General features: G+C 35.3%; 1 protein-coding gene across 6 annotated transcripts in view; it reads right to left on the reverse strand.

The window, feature by feature from the left end:
* LOC138697705 (RING finger protein 145-like) overlaps positions 1 to 11,389 on the reverse strand; it is a 30,049-nt gene extending 18,660 nt beyond the window's left edge. Inside the window, exons 1-5 of one of the 6 annotated variants that reach the window (XM_069823181.1) lie at positions 11,273 to 11,290; positions 10,994 to 11,153; positions 10,377 to 10,552; positions 7,418 to 8,022; positions 3,578 to 3,755 (exon numbers count right to left, since the gene is read on the reverse strand). In XM_069823181.1, coding sequence (XP_069679282.1) covers positions 3,578 to 3,755; positions 7,418 to 8,022; positions 10,377 to 10,552; positions 10,994 to 11,016 — 982 coding nt within the window. In that variant the 5' untranslated portion in view covers positions 11,017 to 11,153; positions 11,273 to 11,290. The other 5 variants (XM_069823185.1, XM_069823180.1, XM_069823183.1 and 2 more) reach the window with 5 other exon arrangements.
* Positions 11,390 to 19,706: the final 8,317 nt, after the last annotated feature.

A 19,706-nucleotide genomic window follows, 5' to 3' on the forward strand; every position in this document is an offset into this window, starting at 1 on the left:
TTTTTGTTCGGTCCCTGCATATTTCATATATAACGCCTTTATAAAATACCCCGTTTATTGTGCTCAAGTCCTGCATAATATGCTGTTTTTGTGGAATATTTTCGACGTAATTTTCAGCAATGTACTGTAACAGCAATGAAACATTTTGGCCATTGAACTAACTAGTGCCATTAACCTGAAATACTGGTATTCAATCCTTTACATGCGCACTTAAACCTTCATACTGTACAATACCCCACCCTCTTGTTACGCTCTCTTATTCGACTCTTTACCTGCACATTTAAAGTCTACATACAGTTACAATACCTCACCCTCTTGCTAACCCTCTCTCCCAAACAACATTCCTCACTTGGCCGTAATAAAATGCTGGAAATTTTTTCTGGTCAGTCTGTTGTCCTTTAATGTACTGAAGTGTTTGTGAGTGTGATTACAATGAGTGTTAAACGAAACGCACTTTCTGTATCGGAAAAATTGGAAGTACGATGAAAACATTATTCTTAATCAGAAACAACTCTCTGATTCATTAGGAATCCCATCCTCGACATTAAGGATGATGATAAAAAATCGCGACTCAATCACTGCACCTATGACGTCAGGAGGATGCCAAAGCAATAAAGACTTAAAAGAAGAAGAGAGACAGGAAGATAGGTGGAAAGAAATGAAGGAAACAAAGGAAAAAAGGAAGAGAAATGATTGAAAAAGAAGGATGAAAAGTTACAGCGAGGAAGAGAAATAACTGAGAATTATAAAAGTGAGAAGAAAGGAAGGAAGAACAGGTCCATTTATTTTACTTTGTATGTTAAAAGATTTCAGAATCATTTGCTTGTATATAACCTATGTAAAACCTAAGATGCATGAATTTAATATTTAAAATTAAATTATAACTGAAATACAGCCTTCTTAATTCTCTAAAAAATTCTGCCATATAGTCGTAGTTTTTCAAATAAGGCCACAAGCATCAGGTTCTCCATTCTTTTACAAACGTGCTCTTTTAAAGTTTAATGCTACAGCGTGAGTTATAAAACACAAAGAAGCAGGTGAGCAAAAACTACTCAGAAAAATAAAAAGTGCTTCAAAAGAAGAAGCAAACTAATGTGTACTACGAACATTGTTCTCGGAGTTGCTGGCACAAATGTTGATGCAAAATAAATGTTTTCCAAGAAAACTTCTCTGTAAAAAGGAGCTACAATATTAGACGTCGTAAATTAATGCAAAATTTAAAACAATGATTGTTGCAAGCACCAGTTTAAAAATAATTCCAATATGAACTTATCTTCTCACCTTGAAGCAGAATGACAAGAAATATCTCATAAAGCTGAAAATATTCAATTAATGAAATACAAATTATTTATATTTTGCACAATTAATGTGGCCTTTCAATTAGTTGTTTCTTGTGCACACTTCTTTGTAAGTAAAATTCTTCTGCAAATGAAACAAGTATAAACATTAATTCATCAGTTGATATAAGGTATGACTATGGAGAATTTTTGTTAATTCTGTTCTGAATATTTTCTCCTGAATCTTCAAAGCTTTACAATAATTACGCAATGCAATGAAGACTGTAATACATGAAGAGTGGACTCCTTTCTTGTAACAACTAAGACTAACAGGATAAATGGCGATCTGACTTGTGTTTTATATTAAAATGATGAATGTTAAACATCATCAGGGAAAGATGTACCCACAAGGTAAGGTCAATAGTTAAAATTTGGAAAAACATTTTACATGGTGTCCTTTTGTGCACACCTTTCATTATCCTTAGGGTTTTCTTTTGTAAAACAAAAATATGTTTAGCTTCAGATGAGTTGCTCGAGAATATTAATCTGTATTTCATTACAGAATGAAAATATGCATATTTTGCTACTTCAAGCATGTTTATACTGCCAATTGAAAATAAGCATCTTAATACATAGCAGGCAGAGCTCAATTTAGGAGTAATATATTCCGTGTGTTTTTTTCCAATTGAAATGATTATTGAATTCCAAACCAAGATACTGCACTTATAGATTCTTTGATATAGATTCCACTAATTAATCTAATATTGTACGAAAACTGAGCACTATTATGTAAACTAAATTTGATTACACTGGTTTTATAAACATTAATTGCTGAGTTATTAAACCATACATTCATTAGATTTAACACTGTATTAGAAGTGTATATAAAGTGATCATATTTTTTACTTGAGATAACCGCTCTTGTATCATCTACAAATAAAATTACCGGAGATAGATTATTTATGGTTGAGGCTAAATCATTAATATCAACTAGAAACAATAATGGGCCTAAAACTGATCCCTGGGGAACTCCATGCTTAATATTCCTAAATATTTAGTTGGTAACTCTATAACTATTTGGTATCATTACTTCCATTTTAAATTTTCTATTTGATAAGTAGGATGTAATCCAACCTACGATTTCATCTTTATCATCATCATCATCATCATCCTTGCATGTATTGGGCCTAGTGGCCTGTTACGGTCTCTTGCCAATGCTTGAACGGTCTGCCCAAGAATCTCTTGCCCACAAGATGGTAATTTAAAATTTGGCATGGAATTCTAAAATGAGGCATTCTGATCACATGTGATCTCCAGTTTTGTCTGTATTTCTGTAGGTATTCCGTAATCGGTTCAATCTGCAGTTCTTTCATAATGTCAACATTTTTAATGTGATCCATTCTCGTGTATCCTGCTGTACGATGCATAAATCTAATTTCTCCCACTGTTAATCTTTGTGAATCAATATTACGAATCGTCCAAGCTTCACTACCAAAACAGAGTATAGGTCTGGCCAATGTTTTATAAATTCTGGTGTGCGTGTGTTTTTGTACTAAGGTTGGTTTGAATATCTGATTAATTATCCCCATTGCTCTGCTGAATTTAATAATTTTTCATTCAAATTCTTTTCTTCTTCATATGAATTCTGGTAACCGAGATAACTAAAATTTTTGACTTGTTCAATGATCTTATTATTGATGCAAATTTTGCTACGGACTGGTTCCTTTCTTAAAAAAGCCATCACTTTAGATCTGTCAGTTGAAATTTCCATATTGAAACTTTCTGCCATTTGATTAAAGTTGTAAACCAAATGTTGTAAATTATCTTCTGAAGTTGCCATAAACACAATGTCATCAGCCAATAATAGGGTATCTATTTGGGACAAACGACTTATCGGTATACTTCCATATGGTTTCAATCTCCATTCCTTAATAATGTGATTCATGTATACAATATCATATCATATAATATCTTTAACATCATAAAACTTTAATTTATTTATCAACATGTTTTGATCTACAATCAAATGCTTTAGTTAAATCACTAGCTGGGTGAGCACTATCTATTCAAGACCTAGACAACTCAATTTTTTAACAATATTTTATTCAAACTTTAATTTCGCAACCTTAGAGTTTGTTATAATATAAGCACATATTTTTGCATTTGTCCATCTGCTGTGGAGATTCAACAATATGCGTAGTTTGAGAGAGGGTTTCAATGTGAGCTCTTTGACAGTCTCTCAACTTTATATTCGTATAATATGTACTGCATAATGAAAAAGTGTATTGTTTATTGCCTACCTTTTGCTAAGATCTTTGTGAGTTTCAGTACTGTCCATGACATATAGGATACTGCAATGCAACATCCCAGCAGGCTTATAGGTGTTGTGCAAACATTGGATAAAGCGTACAGAATTATCAGATACCAATCTCCACGTTCAATAATTGGTGAAACTACCATTTGTCCAGGTGGTAAGTACTGAAATGAAAACATGTTACACATCTGTAGCATCAATTCAATAATAAATACCTATAAAACTAAAGGCTGGTTCACAATAAACCGAAAACGAGAATCGGAACGAAAACGAAAATGGTAAAATTGTTAAAAAGTGTACATTTAAATGTGAGCATTCACAATTAACGAAAAGCTTGCCGGAGCCCGAGATCGGGAACGGAGAGTTGACCAAGTTTCAACTTTGGCATTCACGTTTCCAATCACAGTCCACTAGATTCATTCTATTGCCATCTAAAAGCTATTTTCTCGTCGTATATTTTGTAGCAAGAAGACCGTGACATAACCTATGCATTATTTCGTTCTGTGCTGTGCATCATGGAGCAAGTTTTATTTGATGAGATTCTAATATTGAGTGTTGAGGAAAATCCTCACGTTTACGATAAGCGGTGAGCCTTGTATAAGGATGACAAAATGAAGGAGAATATGTGTCTTTCAATAGCTGCATCTTTGAACACCAATCGTAAGTGAATCATATTTTATGACTGTATTGGTTGTATTACACACTACATAGTCATGCTTCAATTCAATAACTACTGTTGTGTTCATTTTTGTTCTATTACAAATGTTTCTTCTCTAATTATTTTACGTTATGGTAGACTTAAAATAGATTGTGATAATAAAGATGCATGGGCATATTTATAGTACCGTAGTTGGTTAACCTGTGTTTACGTTGGCTGCCTTGTACTCATGAGAGAACTCCATTGGTCAATTATACACAAATAACATCAGAATGCGTAATATCGACTTTACATATCGTTATTGACATACATATCGATATGCATAGTCGTCTATGTTCTCGGTTTATTGTGAATAAAAAATTTTCATATTCATATCCTCTGCTTCTCATTTTCATTCTGGTTCTCGTTCCCGGTTTATTGTGAACCAGCCTTAACACTAGCAAAAATATAAAGCACAGTGATGAATGACAGACAATTTTGATTAAATGTCCCGTATTTATTATCACATTGCAATTATTTTAAAGCCAGCAACGTAAGCATTTTCAGCTTCTGAAGAAACTGTGTTACATCATATTAAAATCACTCCTGGAATGGAAGATGTACATTTTGAGCGAGAGAGAGAGAAAGAGAGAGAGAGAGAGAGCGAGCGCGCGCACACACACACACACACACACACAAAAAGAAGAGAAAAATAGCCTATTTTACAAGGGCTGTTCAATAATAAATGATTACTTTTTTACTCGCACTGTTTTGAAATTTAAATTTAAATTTTGTGCTATATTGTTAATATAGTAACTGTAGAAAAAAAAATAGAGATACTAATACATCTATTACGTATTAATATCATTCAGTTTATTTGCAGTTCTAACCTGTGACAAACATTCAAGTTGAAACATGTTTACTGTAGATTCACAGATAGCACAATGGAGTTCACACATAAAGAACAATATTGTGCTCTGAAATTTTGCTTGTGTCTTAAAAAACTGTGCGCAGAGACATATGAAATGTTACATTAGGCTTGTGGGAATCTGTTCCATCCTTCTATTGTACTGATCGTAGGTGGTTAAAAAAAATGAAGAAATAATCATCAAAAGATACTAGTCCAGGGCTCCAATCATAGCTCTCATGGACGTGAACATTAAACTGCTGCTGGATGATATACAAATAACATTAAGAAAGGTGTCAGAGATCCTGTGCATTCTATTACACTAGATATTCCCACACATTAGCAACAGAAAAACTGCACATGACACAGGGGCAGCTCGTCCTGATGTGCTACAGTGCTACAGCACAATGATATTTTTTGCTCAAATAAAGTGTTTGCAATGCCATAGTATTCGATCTGCCATTTGACAATTTCCTGTTGTTATGTTCATGACGTGTTATAGAGTGTTTAGTCTTCGCTCTTTGGTGCCTCAGGGGGTTCGTTGTGCTACTCAAAACTTACATGAGAATGTAGACAGTTAATGCGCATGTGCGAAGCTGAAATAACTACTCTGATTGGCTATTTTTACGCGCTGGGAAGTGCTGTAGTAAGCTTCAGCACAACACAGCTTGGAGATTGCAAAAGTAAAGCGTAAGGAAAGAATGCTTGTTTGTGGAGGAACTCGGAACTATGTACAATGTATTTGGTAATTCAAATGTTCGACTGCTGCTGCCATCTAACAGTTTTTTGAGGTACCTCCTGAATCAATCAGCAAGCGACGGAAAATTGAATCCCAGAAAATTGATGCCAAGGAGGTATGTAACCGTATAATTCAGGAAACTACTCATCGTTTCCAATCTTTAAGCTACCTAGATGCAACAAAATTGTTAAACAGCGAATTTTTTGACAATTTTTTGCATAATTTTCCTGAACGCGAACTTGAAGTTGCTGTCAACAGCTATACTGTACTGAACAAAAGAATGTTAAAGACACAACTTGGAGTTCTATATGGAAGATCCGACTTCCGAAATATAGATGGCTGTTCAATTGTTACAAAACATAGTCTCCAACAATTCACGGGATCCATTCTGTGAAGTAACGAAGTTGTTAAATATTTTGGTTACAACACCAATGACCACTGCTGAGCCAGAAAGATGTTTTTCTTGCTTGAAACGCATAAAAACGTTTTTAAGGAACACTATGTCCCAGGATCGCCTCACTGCTCTTGCAATACAGTCAATAGAAAAGAGCATAATGTCCAGGATGGAGGGATTTAACGTTTAACACCAGGGTAATTGACAACTTCTGCAGTAGGAAGGAACTCCATATTTCGTCACTAGGCAAGTCTCAAATTAAGATAAATGCATATAGGTGTATACAGTAGGCCGATAAAGAGATTGTAGCACACTCATTATTTTGACCACCAGCCGCTACTGACATGACAGTGTGTTTGTATGTGGTGAGGTCCAAGACTGCTTACTCCAAAATATCCGAAGGTTCATGTACAAGTTTGTGTAGTGCTCAAAAGGACATTAGAGGCAAAAGGTGAAGAGATTTCTTTTGAAGATGATTGTAACTGAAGATGAGCCTTGGCTGCTTCATTTTTACCCTTAGAGCAAGCAACAGTGTTGTGTGGAAACCTGCATCATCACTAACACCAAAGAAAACCAAAGTGATGGATGACATCTGCAGATCACCTCATTTTTGACACTGTGTATTAGCATGTTGTACCAGCAGACATAACTGTGACAGAACATTACTACAAAAGTGTACTGAAGATCTTGAACGATCATATCAGGCAAATATGACCACAACAGAGTGGATGCTGCACCATGATAAAGCACAGTTCGACATAGCAAATGCAATCATGAAGTATGTCACCAAAATGAATGTGAAATGTATCCCTCATCCACCATACAGTCCGGATTTGGCATCATGTGATTTTTTTTTTTTTTCAAAGTTGAAAGAAAACCTTCGTGGGATGCCCTTTCAGCCTTCAGAACAAGACAGTGGTGAAGGCAATTCTGAAGGACTATCAAAAATGGTTACCAGTACGTCTTTGAAGAATGTCAGAAACACTGGGACAAATGCACTGCAACCAATTGGGACTACTTTGAGAAAGACCATCGATATTTGAAGAATAAATAATAAATAAAGGTATGATGTTACAAAAATCATTACTGAACAGCCCTCGCAGATAAAAAAAAACATCAAATGAAGGTTTTATTTACTCGGGGACTTACCTTATAATACCAAAAGCTGTGCAGCTGTAATGCTACATGAACACACCAAAACAGTATAAACTGTGGCATCAAAAAGGACGATTCCCAGACAGTTATAATGGCATTTACAGGACCCTGCTGAACCAATATAATAGCAGCTGATTTATAAGCTTTATGTACGTATGAAAGAAAACATGGTAATGACCTAATGATATAGTATAAAACAGAGATAAAAATCAGAATTCTAGAAAAATTATGAAGGAGTTCAAGATAATAGAGTGGAAAATGTGCAAGTTTTGCTGTGATGGGGACAGTATAAACTGCAAGAACTACTTTCTTTGCACTACTCTTCACTTCCAAGAGAAGTGTCACTGTGGTGGCCATAATAACTGGAAGTATGATTGATATTAATGAAAGTGTAACAGGTTTTGTTGCCATTATGCTCTCATCAAGTGAGGAGAAAGGAAAAAACTGAACATCTGACCCTTTCGGCTGATCTTTTGCAAGTGTATACCAATATGAAAGTATCTCGCAACATAGTATAAGTGCAGCACTGAGGTAGTGCATGTAAAGAGTCACCAAATCTTCTAGAGGAAGCAGAAGTAGTAGTAAACCTTGCACCAAAACTGGAAATAAAAGAAAAAACACTGGTAAGGCAAGAAAAGCAATATAAACAGCACCTATTTAACCCGGTATACACAAGTGTAGAAAAATATAGGGCAAAACTTCTCATATGAAGAGAAGAAAAAGAGGTTATAATAACATGAGTCTGGAAATACTTAATTTTTTAGTTATCAATACGTTTATTTGCTGAAAGTATGATACACTCTGTTGAAATTTCCTTATATGAATTGTTCAAAATGTCCACCTCCTGCTTGCATGCAGGTCTCAGTTCGTAATTTGAATTACAAACCAGCTCCAAAATTCCTGACACAGTGCATATAGCCTGACAGGCCACCACAATTCACTCATGGGGAGTTCCTGCATCATCAACAGCAGTCGAATACATCACTGGTTTTAACCTCACAGAAAGAAACCCAATGGGACTAAATCAGGTGAGCGTGGAGGCCAATCAATTGGTCCAGCTCTAGTTGTCCAGTGGCCACAAAAACGTACATTAAGGTGCCCACAGCACAAAGACTCAAATATGCAGAATGAGCCCAGATATTAACGTAGGATCTCTGTTGGTGAGAATATTTAATTGTATTGGGATTTGTGTCTGTACACACGTTCCGGTTATGCAAATTCTGGATTCTATCTAACGTGAAGTGCACTAAGATCACACTTGAAAGTCTGGCAACTCAGGAATTAAGCATTTCTGGACCCATGTTATTATAATATGTTTTTATTCTTAGATGAGAGGAATTTTTGATAGACTCTGTATATTGACACAGTAATTTTAAAACAACAAATAATAGGTATACGAAGTTGGGTGAAAATATTCAATTTGAACGATAAAAGAGATTATTATACATAGCAGTAGACAGACTATGAATACAGAATGGGTATGAACAGCAATGCCCTAACATATTCCTATTCATAAAATGAAACAGAAAAATAAATGTAAGAAAATAAAAGAGGTAATAACACAGTCTACTATATTCAGTCACAAAGCTCAATAGCCTACATAGTAAATATGTATCCATAGATAGTTGCTAACCACTAGGATTGCTACTATCGCCTCATTACAGACAATGCAAAATAGTGCCTGGACAGTCTATTGTTCCTAGTACCCTCATAAACTCAAGCTTCGTGACTGTAGGCCTATATACTAGACTGTGGTAGTAATTTAAGTTGAACAATGGGCAACATTCACAGATTTTATTTTTCATCAAGCGAGGATTCTCTTAGTAGGAAATATTATAATTATAATCTCATTAATAATCCAGTGTGATTATTTCCTTGATGTCCAACTACAAATATGTCCTGTGCAGCAGGCAGACAGTTATATTGTAGACAATGTCACCCACACAAGCATGACTATTAGAGCATATTGAGTGTTTAGTCATGATTTTTAACCCGACATTACAGGTCACTTTCTATGTAGTTAGGCTTATAGGTATTTCTGTACTACTGATCTCCACATGTTTCGCACTCATTTATCTAGCAGAGAAACAGACCTCACATAACCTCAATACTATAATAAACTGAATGCTAGAGTATTTCTATTACACAACGAAAAATTTGTGTTCAAATGAGTAGAAAAGTACAATTAAAATAAATATCATGTTAATCTGTGTAGCTCTGTTGGTAGAGCAACTGGTTATGGACTGGAAGATTCTGGATTCAATCCCGGGTAGCAACGGAATCTTCTTGCTGTGAAAACTTCCAGAATGGCCCCGATATTCTTTCAGCCTCCTATCAAATAATCAAATTGAGTATAGGATCTTTCCCAAGAGTAAAAAGATGGTCAGAGCGTGGTGTCGACTACACCATCTCATTCTAATGCCAAGGGAATATGAGCTGGCTAAACTTACGCTGAGGTACTCCGTTTATACACCTTGCATATAGGCTACGAATCTGTGACAGGTTAGGTTTGGTTAGTTTAGGCTTTTGTTATGCTTTGCATATACGACCAACTACATCTCCACAAAAAATCCCTTATAAACTCAACGATTTTCACTTCCGAAATCACCGATACCACCTTAGTGCTAGTTGCACCTGGAGCTCTATCTCCATTCCCCCCCCCCCCCAAAGCGCCTTCATGATCTATACACAGTATAGACTCTATACTGTGGTCTATATGGGTTATTTTTACCGTACCTCTATCATGTTAACTGAACCAATCGAGAGATCAATTTCCAGACATTTCTACAAAAGTGAACATAGTTGAAAACTAACCTAACCTACGGTCTGATACTCTACTAGAGCCTAGATCGTACTTTAAAGTTGAAGATTTTTCTTTCGAAACCACTGATCACATTACTCACAGATTTTTAAAAGTTTCTTAGAGATATAAAAGCATAGACATAACACTTACCCAGTGTTGATATAAGTGATATTAAATCTGAAGAACGTAGCACTTCTGTCAACGTCTCTTTAGTTGAGGATTGATACCAAAAATCTAGGAGAAATAGGGCCGGAACACGTAGAATCACAGCTATGGTTTTCTCTATTTGTTCATCACGAAGCTGCAGCGATCTCAGCATTGTCAAACTGTAATGATATTATATTTAAGTACCGGTAAGCCTGTTAACCTAACCACAAATTATACACAACTAACCCTAAATTGTGATTAATAATTAGGTTCAAAAATAATTATTATAACATTGTTTCAATAACAACATTTTTATTTTTCGTAGAATGTGCTGTGTTTCTTAATTACTTAAACACTTTCTATATTAAAAACAGCAAACCCAGCACCGGTACCGTAGTTGTAGGCGGTAAGAGTAGGCCTAATGTGTGTAAACTAAATTGAAATAAATTATGCACAACAAGTTAACGAAACTCGTGAAATTAAATTATTCTACGCAAATCCCAATCGACACCACTTCATCTTTTCCCCTGCACTCAAAGTTATCACAATCACAACATACATACATCACATGATCACAATATCGGCATAGCGAGCTAATTAGAGTAAATAAAATGACTCACTCCTTTGTACGTAGTAACTTCATTTTTATTTTTTTGCTTATGAAGAGGAAACAAGTCTAAGTTTGTTCACCATTAAAATCGGATTCATTCCAGAAAAAGAGATGACAGAACATAGCCCAATAGTTCTATTGCTTTGCCAGTCCCGCTGAGACGGCTGAAACTGCGAAGTTACAAAGAAAAATAATTGATGTAGTCATTCGCAATGCACGTACGGGCAATACCAAAACAAACACTGCGAAGAATGTGATTCTGTCATCGGGTAGTGCGAAACATGCTTACATTCTGTTATATTCATTCCAAATCTACGTAATAGAAAAGAAAAAAACTGCGGCCATTCTGTAATATGCGTCGAAAGACATAATTTTATTTCAAAGTGCTACATAAATAAATAAACTGTATAATCTTGGGAAAAAAATGACCGGCTGCCAGTCCCTTTCGGAAGACTTCGGCTGATTCCGTGGGAGCATAAGTTTATACACGTGAACAGATTTCTTGTGCACCACTTTTGTTTTGTTTGTTTGTTGCTTTTTCTGTCTGTTGATAGATCAAGTGTTATACTTTTATGAGTTATGACTAATAGATAACAAGCAATTCCGGCTTTATGAGTTGCGGGGCCCGACTGGAAACATTATTCGGGGCCCCATGTTCACATATGAGTTGTCTAGAATTTATACCAATAAATGTAGCTTATTATACACTTATGCCTCTATTAAAATAAAACAAAATTGACCCTTGGCGCGACAACCCATGAAGGATCAGGCTATCAGCCGGTTGCTGGCCTCACGTCCACATGCTTCAGCATTGATGAACAATCATTCAACCAGTATGAAATTATCGTGTGGCTACCACAATGTGTGCCACAACCTTTTTCTACTCATAGCACACCCTAAACTTAGTATGGCATACCAAAATGTTAATCCCCTCAAAAACATGAGATTATTATTATTATTATTATTATTATTATTATTATTATTATTATTATTATTATAAAACAGACATCGACTTTTGCATTTATTGTTAACAATTTATGAACTTTAATTCACCGTAGGAAATACACATTTCTATTACTAATATTAAAGTAAATAACTTTACTCCTACCTTCAATGTGATACTTGGGCCTGCTTAACTGTACACAGGTGGCTGATCTGTGGCGGAATCGTTGACAGTGCAAGTCTCATTTCTTCATAGATGGATTTGAGTTTCTCCCTCTTTTATGTTTTAATTTCAGTTAACATCAAGAAGCCCAGTTCACACACAATGTAGTTGAAAATGGCAATAACATATTAATGCCATCTCGGAGACAGCCGGGTATTCACTCTTATTTGTCTATGCTCCTTACTGACAACCAAAATGTTTCCAAAGGCACTTCGAGAAGTTTCAATTTCAATGTTCTGTCTGCCAGTTCCTCTTGAACAAGTATATCATTTGTTTTGAATCCACAATGAACGGATCACGAAACTAGTCAAAATCTTGAACACACTCTTCAAAATAATTCTTAAACTTCTGCTGCAAAATTACTAAATATTCGCACCAAGATTTATTTTTACTAACTTTATTATTGTTGTTATTATTATTTAATATTGTCTCTTTATAATTTTTCATTAATAATTTTGATCAATAAAACAATATATCAAAATGATACCTTTGTTGGATTGTGGTGCTTTTCTTTAATGTCAAATAAGTTTTGATTGGTTTAAGTTTGGAGAAACTTTTCTTCTGACGCGACAATCACTAGAACTGTCAGGAAGAGCAGAAGGGCAATGTAAAATAATTTGGAAATGCAGTACCAGTAGATCTATTGCAAGCAAGAAAATCATTTTCATGCGGATTTTAATCTCTGCTGGAAGAATTGGCTTCAGTAACTCAACTAGAAGCCTGTAATCATTATAATAATATTAGCATCTTTATTGTATTCATACTTCAATAACTTTGGAAGCCAGAAGTTCACTGGCCTCATTTTTGTCTCTGTTAATACTATCCACTTCCCTATCAGGCTGCCGCTACAGTGCTGACCTCTAAGCTATTTTCTTTCAGTGGCAAGGAAGAAACTTAACAATGAGTGGTGGCTGTTTATGCTTCTGAATACGAGGCAAAATCACAACACTTTTTAATGATTATGCTCCATTCATATGCTTCAGTATCGTGATTGTTAATTTATAATTTCTATTATGTTACTGAAAATTTTATATATATACAAAATTCAGGTTGTCTGGCCTCCCTCTCTCTTTTGTGATGAGCTTCCACTGGTAATAGGTGCAGCATTTGATTCTAAGTTTAAATCTGTGGCCGGGAGAAAAAAAGGTCTTAAGTAAAAATTTTATACTTTTCAGGAGAGCAGTAGAAAGATTGAAATTGGTGTCAATTATAGAGTTCTTTTAATTAAGAGGTTTTTGCTGGATATTATTTGTTTATATTTCTTCTAAAATAGGTAATGTTGCTTATTTAACAATTTTCTTGATTATTTCCAAAAATAGCCGCACTCAAACCCTTTTAAGACTACAAATTGAGTAGAAGGGACTATTAAACATAAGACCTTTTTCATGTCAAAATAAATGAGAAATGTATATTATTAGGAATGCAAAATGGGTCTTAAACAAATGTTTACCCTGGTGCTTAAAGTTTTAAAAGGAAAGGGCATAAGTATGTGATAAAATGGCTAAAATACAAGTTAGACCTTTTAAATAGGGAAGCATGGAAAGTAAACATGTGATGTTTGGAAGGAATAAAGTATTAAATATTCCTAAGTCCTCTATTCTGTGTGTGCTCGATTCAAAAAGTACTTAGGACATTTGGTAACGCTCTATAATTCCAGTCAGGAGTCTTATTTGACTTTAGCTGTTTTACCCGCTTGTAGAGAATTGTTTCTGCTTTCAGAATGTATAGAAATCTCATTTTCACAAAAAATTGACTTAATACCTTTTTCCTCCCAGCCACAGAAATAATATCCCTTTCCTATGTACTATCACTCAAAACATCTGATAACTCAATTCCACTGACATTCAAAATAGCTCATGACTAAATGATATCAATAGATACTGAAAAATGAATTAACCCCTTAACCCAGTATTTAAAAAAGTCCTGGTGCTAAGCACTAAAGTACCATTTAAATACCCTAGTGCACTGGTATTCAATCTTTTTTGCTAGCGTACCCCCAAAATATTGTGACAGCCATGTGAGATTCGATCTCACGACCAGCAGAAGAAGGACTAGGTCGGCCGTGGTTCAGGCAGGTTGCACGCGCATCTGCTTCCTGGGGCATGTGCTGTGGCGTAGAGAGGGGAGAGAGCGACCGCGGCAGAGAGGAGAGCAATCCAGATTATTCGAGAGTGGAATCTTCCGGAAATTTCGAGCAATCGTACTTTCTCGCAACTATGGTGTGGTTATAAATTACGACACGCGAGTGAACTTGAGCAGTTTAGTTAGTTGCAGTGTTGTTGTAGTCGGTGAACAGCAAGCCAGCCAGTCTTGTGTAGCAGTGAAGCCAGCTTCGAGACCGGAGTCAGACTTGAGAGTGTCCGCAGCTGTGCGAGCGTCCGAAGTCCTGAGTTTGAGTGCAGTGGACCGCAGTTGGAGGACCTGAGTTCGAGGTTCAGTGGACTGTCTCTGAAGGTCTGTGGTTCGAGATACTGTGAACTTGAGTGACTGAGCTAGAAGAACTAGCCAAGGCAAACGAACTGTGAACTGACAGTTCTGATTTGTAAATAGTGCCTTGTGAACATTAGTTAAAATTAACAGTTCATTGTTGATCTCAATAATCCAAGTAAATTGTCATTGTCGTCTGTGGAGTGCAATAACGAATACTGTGTTACTGTGTGGAGTGGAAATCCCATTGTTGGCGGGAGTAGAATTAAATTGTAGAAAGTGAAGAGTTATTGTTGTAAGAATAAAACTACATTATTGTTTTGAATTTTAAAGTTACAATATATTTGTACCCACTAACTGCATTGCAATTATATGAGAATTAACAAAAGACTATGATTGATGTTGTACTAAAAATAAATTATTATTATTATTATTATTATTATTATTATTATTATTATAATACAGTAGTTTTTTAAATTGGTTATTTAACGACGCTGTATCAACTACGAAGTTATTTAGCGTCGATGAGATTGGTGATAGTGAGATTGTATTTGGCGAGATGAGGCTGAGGATTCACCATAGATTACCTGATTATGGTTGGTGAAAACCTCGGAAAAAAAACCCAACCAGGTAATCAGCCCAAGTGGGGATCAAACCCGAAACTGAGTGCAACTTCAGACCGGCATGCACGCGCCTTAACCGACTGAGGTGGCTTATACAGTAGTTATTGATACAATAATAATAGTACGCAATGATTTACATAAAATGTTATTCAAGCAAGGAAAAACAAGAGTTGATATTGCAAAAGAAACTATACTATAATATGTTGTTGTTGTTTTCTAATGCCAGGTGTTTGACAATAAAGTCATTTGACCTCTTTATTTTTCAAAGATATTGTCATGGTCAGCCTCTGATGCACAGATTTTGAGGCGTTACAAATCCATTTCACTACAGTATAATATAATGCAGTAATCAACAAGTATAATAAAATAAATACATAAATTCAATGGGCTGCGTACCCCTGTAGACGACCCTGCGTACCATAGATTGAATACCACTGCCCTAGTGAAATGAAATTTACAGGATGTCAGTCTTTTATTTGTTTTCGAAATGGTTAAACATAATACAACCACATGGTAGTAAAAAACGGACTTTCTACAATATACTTGAAAAAAAAAAAACACATGAAAATATCTCAAATAATTATGAACTATGGCCGGTTTTGAGTAATTGTACATGATGTGTACACGTGTATGTAAAACTACTACAGAACTAACCTAGAAGCTGCATATATGCATATAGCAAACCGGCCTGAGGGGTTAAGCAAATACTGTAACTTATGTACTCATATGTACGCACCAAAGTATTGCTTTTGGTTTCTGTTAACAGCGTGATCCTTGCAGAAACAAGATAGTTTGAATTACAATATTAATATTCTTTTGAATCGAAAATCTGTTAAAATGAGATTTTAGATCAAACTGATGAAGTAACTGGTGGCATTAAGACAATTAGTCTCTTATAAAATAGAATATAAGTGGTTAAACTGCATGTAGAAATACAGCATCATTCTGAAAGTAGCCATTCCAAATACTAATTAAATTACACTAGCCTGCGAATTTCAACTTTGTGTTTGTTGCCTAAAGTAAATAATGTGATTTTATATAATGTCGATGTGCTGAATTCGAATTTTCAATCCGTTTACTTCTATCACGTCAGGTTTGTTTGCAAAATCACTTAAATGTATTGTATAATTACGTGAATTTCATCACAAACTTTCTCATTTCACTTTTTTATTTCAAATGCAAAAGCAATATTTAAAAGACACAACTTGCTGCAATTATGTGTGTGGTTGTTCATACATGTCACTAGAGTGTTTCTGATTTGTTTTGTCTTGTTTACTTCACTATTGGAGTATAAATTAGCACAATGTATCACATAAAAAATTACACCACTTGCTTCTTAGTTGAGGAAGTCCTCCTGCTCCTCTTTCTTTTATGTTTGTCTTCAGCTATTTCACGCTTTAACATCCAACAATAATGAGGATGCATACTGATGCTGCATCGTCCCTGGTATCTCCTTTCGAACTCCTGCAGATCCTTGTGAAATCGTTCACCTTGCTCTTCGCTCAAAAAACCTAGATTTCCGTGGAAATAATCTAGGTGAGAAAACAGAAAATGAATTTTGATACTCATGTTACAACCAAGTTCCTTGTATGCTTCAAGCATGTTAGCCACAATGTTTCGGTAATTAGGATCCTTGTTGTTATCAAGAAATTTTAAAACAAATTCACAGAAAGATATCCAGGCTGCTTTCCCCTTTTCATCCACAGTGTTTTTAAATGCTGCATCAGACATATGTTTTATTTAGTCAGGACCATTAAATATATGTTCTTTTAATTTGCTTCAGATAGTAGTGGAAGTTTCTCACATATGTATTTGAAACAGTCTCTTTCCTTATTTAAAGCCACGTTCTGCAGCACCCGACTCTGATAGTCACTGTCACTCGTCACAATTTCCCTCACCACTACATCAGACTCAGATGAAAGCTATTCAAGATTTTCCAGTCGCACAGTGATTGGTACATCAGGCCCATGGGGTACAGGTAAAATGGCTGACCGAATAACTGGATACACGACATGCTTTTTATTTTTAGAATCGTACCCCTTCACATCATACGAACAGAAGTAGCGGTCATTAATATGGTTCGACTGCTCTCTCCAAACCATAGGTACGCCAAAAGATAGCAACAGTCTTCTGCCGTTGATCTAATAATGAAGTTCTTCAATGCATACTCTACATACTTTGTGTGGTGTCCAAGCTTTACTTTGATCTCCAAGTTTGATTCAAAAATATTCATGGTATGACTTTTTCACAAAATCTATAATATTATGCCTCTGCTTAGGTAATGTGTATATCCTGCCTAAGTTATATAACAAAAATGGTCTGGATTATTTATACATTCTCGATGCGACATGGTAAATACTTTCTTACTGAACTAAAAACTCTCAACTTTCTACTCCACAATAAAGCTTCAAAAACTGATTTCGTTTCGTTTCCAGGTGAAACACAGACTATTGAAATGTGAGAGGAACTAGACGAGTTGAGTTGAGTCTCTCACCAAGGAGTGGCTGACATTTCTATCTCCCACAAATAAAGATAATGGCAAGGCTGCACGTTATTTCACTCTAACTTCCTTATACGCTTGCACCCTCTATCTGCTACGAAACATCTGTTATCCTTGATTTTCAATATAAACATCTTAAAAATATGTTGAATATATTTGGTTTTCATATCTTAACGTAGGCTACTAAAAATACAGTTGTTAAAGTATTATAGTTTAAATAATTACGCTATAAATTGTCGTTAATATATTATAAGAAAATTAAAATAACAAAATAATGGTACGTGATAGGAACTTTCTGGCTTCAAATTTGACTTCAGCAAGCTACAAATACCCTAAAAACATTCAAACTTTGGAGGCAGTAATTTCATCGCAGACTAGTGTTATTAGAGACAATTTTTTTTTTCGGAATATGTATTATATGTCTTTCTCGTATTAGATTTTACTGTACCTGGTTAACATGTTTCGGCCTGTTATTGGCCTTCTTCAGAACTGCAGTTCTGCACAAAACTGCAGTTCGGAAGAAGCCCAATAACAGGCCGAAACATGTTAACCCAGTACAGTAAAATCTAATACGAGAAAGACATATAATACATATTCCAAAATGATATAGTGTTAAAAGTTGTGTAATCAAGATGTACAATTTTTTTACACATAATCTGATTTCATTCTGTATATTCCTTAACAGATGTACTCTCAGATATAATAACCAAATACCCTCTTTGTAGGTTGACCATTGGTCTTCTCCATAATATAAGCAATACACTCATAAGTGGGGGAATTTCATGGGAGGAATGAATGGAGAGGGAGATTTTTTATTTCACACATCTTATAGTACATTATGCAACGAGCCTATAATGATAGTAATTAAGACGCGAGTATGTTTATGAAACGAGCGCGAGTTTCATAATTTTCATACGAGCGTCTTAATTACATTATAGGCAAGTTTCATACTACTTTTTATGCTCGACCATATTTCTAACTTGAAATTATTCATAAGTAAAGATGAGGGGTTTGTGTGCAGCACGAAAAACACGTTGACTGGACAGGGAGCATAGGTGGACAGACAGGTGAACGACTACGACCAGTGCAACCAAAAGAAATGCAACTACACGCTATCCATTTGCCTACTTGCCATTTTATAACACGAAACGAACACAGGCCTTCATAGTCCAATGCACTGCAGTGGTCAACGGAGCAGTAGTTACCTACAATGACGGAAACTAAGCAAACAAAGGATGTTAAATTAAATACTTTGTTACGGAGATACAGCAGTGATATGTTGCGCATCTAAGCAAACAGAATTGTATGTACAGTATGTGAGTATGAAATTACAATATTATGTAGGAAGTATTACGTAAAAAGACATTGTAACAGCAGAAAACATAAAGACAATGTTGCACGCGCTTTAAAGGTGGTGATTTCCTCAACATCAAAATTAGTATGAAATGAAAAATCAGAATTTGTTAAGGATTTATGTGCGATGATGATTAAAGCAAATATTCCGTTCGAGGATTTTTGGAAAAATATACCAAGCAGCGCGTTCCGAATCAGACAACTCTCCGTAGAGACTATCTAGTTTGGAAATATCCAAGGGCATAGCAATAATAAAAGAGGTGTCAGAAAAAATAAAAAAAGGACCTGCAAGACCTTGCACACAGCAAATAAAGAATAAATAATAGAAAAATAAGAGCTATTTAACAATTTGTAATAGGCTGAATAATGTAAAATCATCAGATGATAGGATAGTATACTTAACGTCCTGTGACATTCAAAGAAGCTTTTCGCAGCTCAAAAACTATTTGAGTGATCGACGACGCCGTTTGACATTCGATAATTTAAGAGTCTGTAGTAGTGCAGTGCAATTCGGCTTGTGATGGCTCTGAAGCTATGGATGAATCATAAAGGCAAGTTTCTTCTTCTAACTATACTAATGTTTCTACATATTCCTCATATTTGTAAATTGTCATCTGCTAGACATTAACGGAGCGTTGCATTTCTCATTTTTAGA

Source organism: Periplaneta americana, chromosome 4 (assembly GCF_040183065.1).
Source record: "Periplaneta americana isolate PAMFEO1 chromosome 4, P.americana_PAMFEO1_priV1, whole genome shotgun sequence".
NCBI classification, from domain to species: domain Eukaryota; kingdom Metazoa; phylum Arthropoda; class Insecta; order Blattodea; family Blattidae; genus Periplaneta; species Periplaneta americana.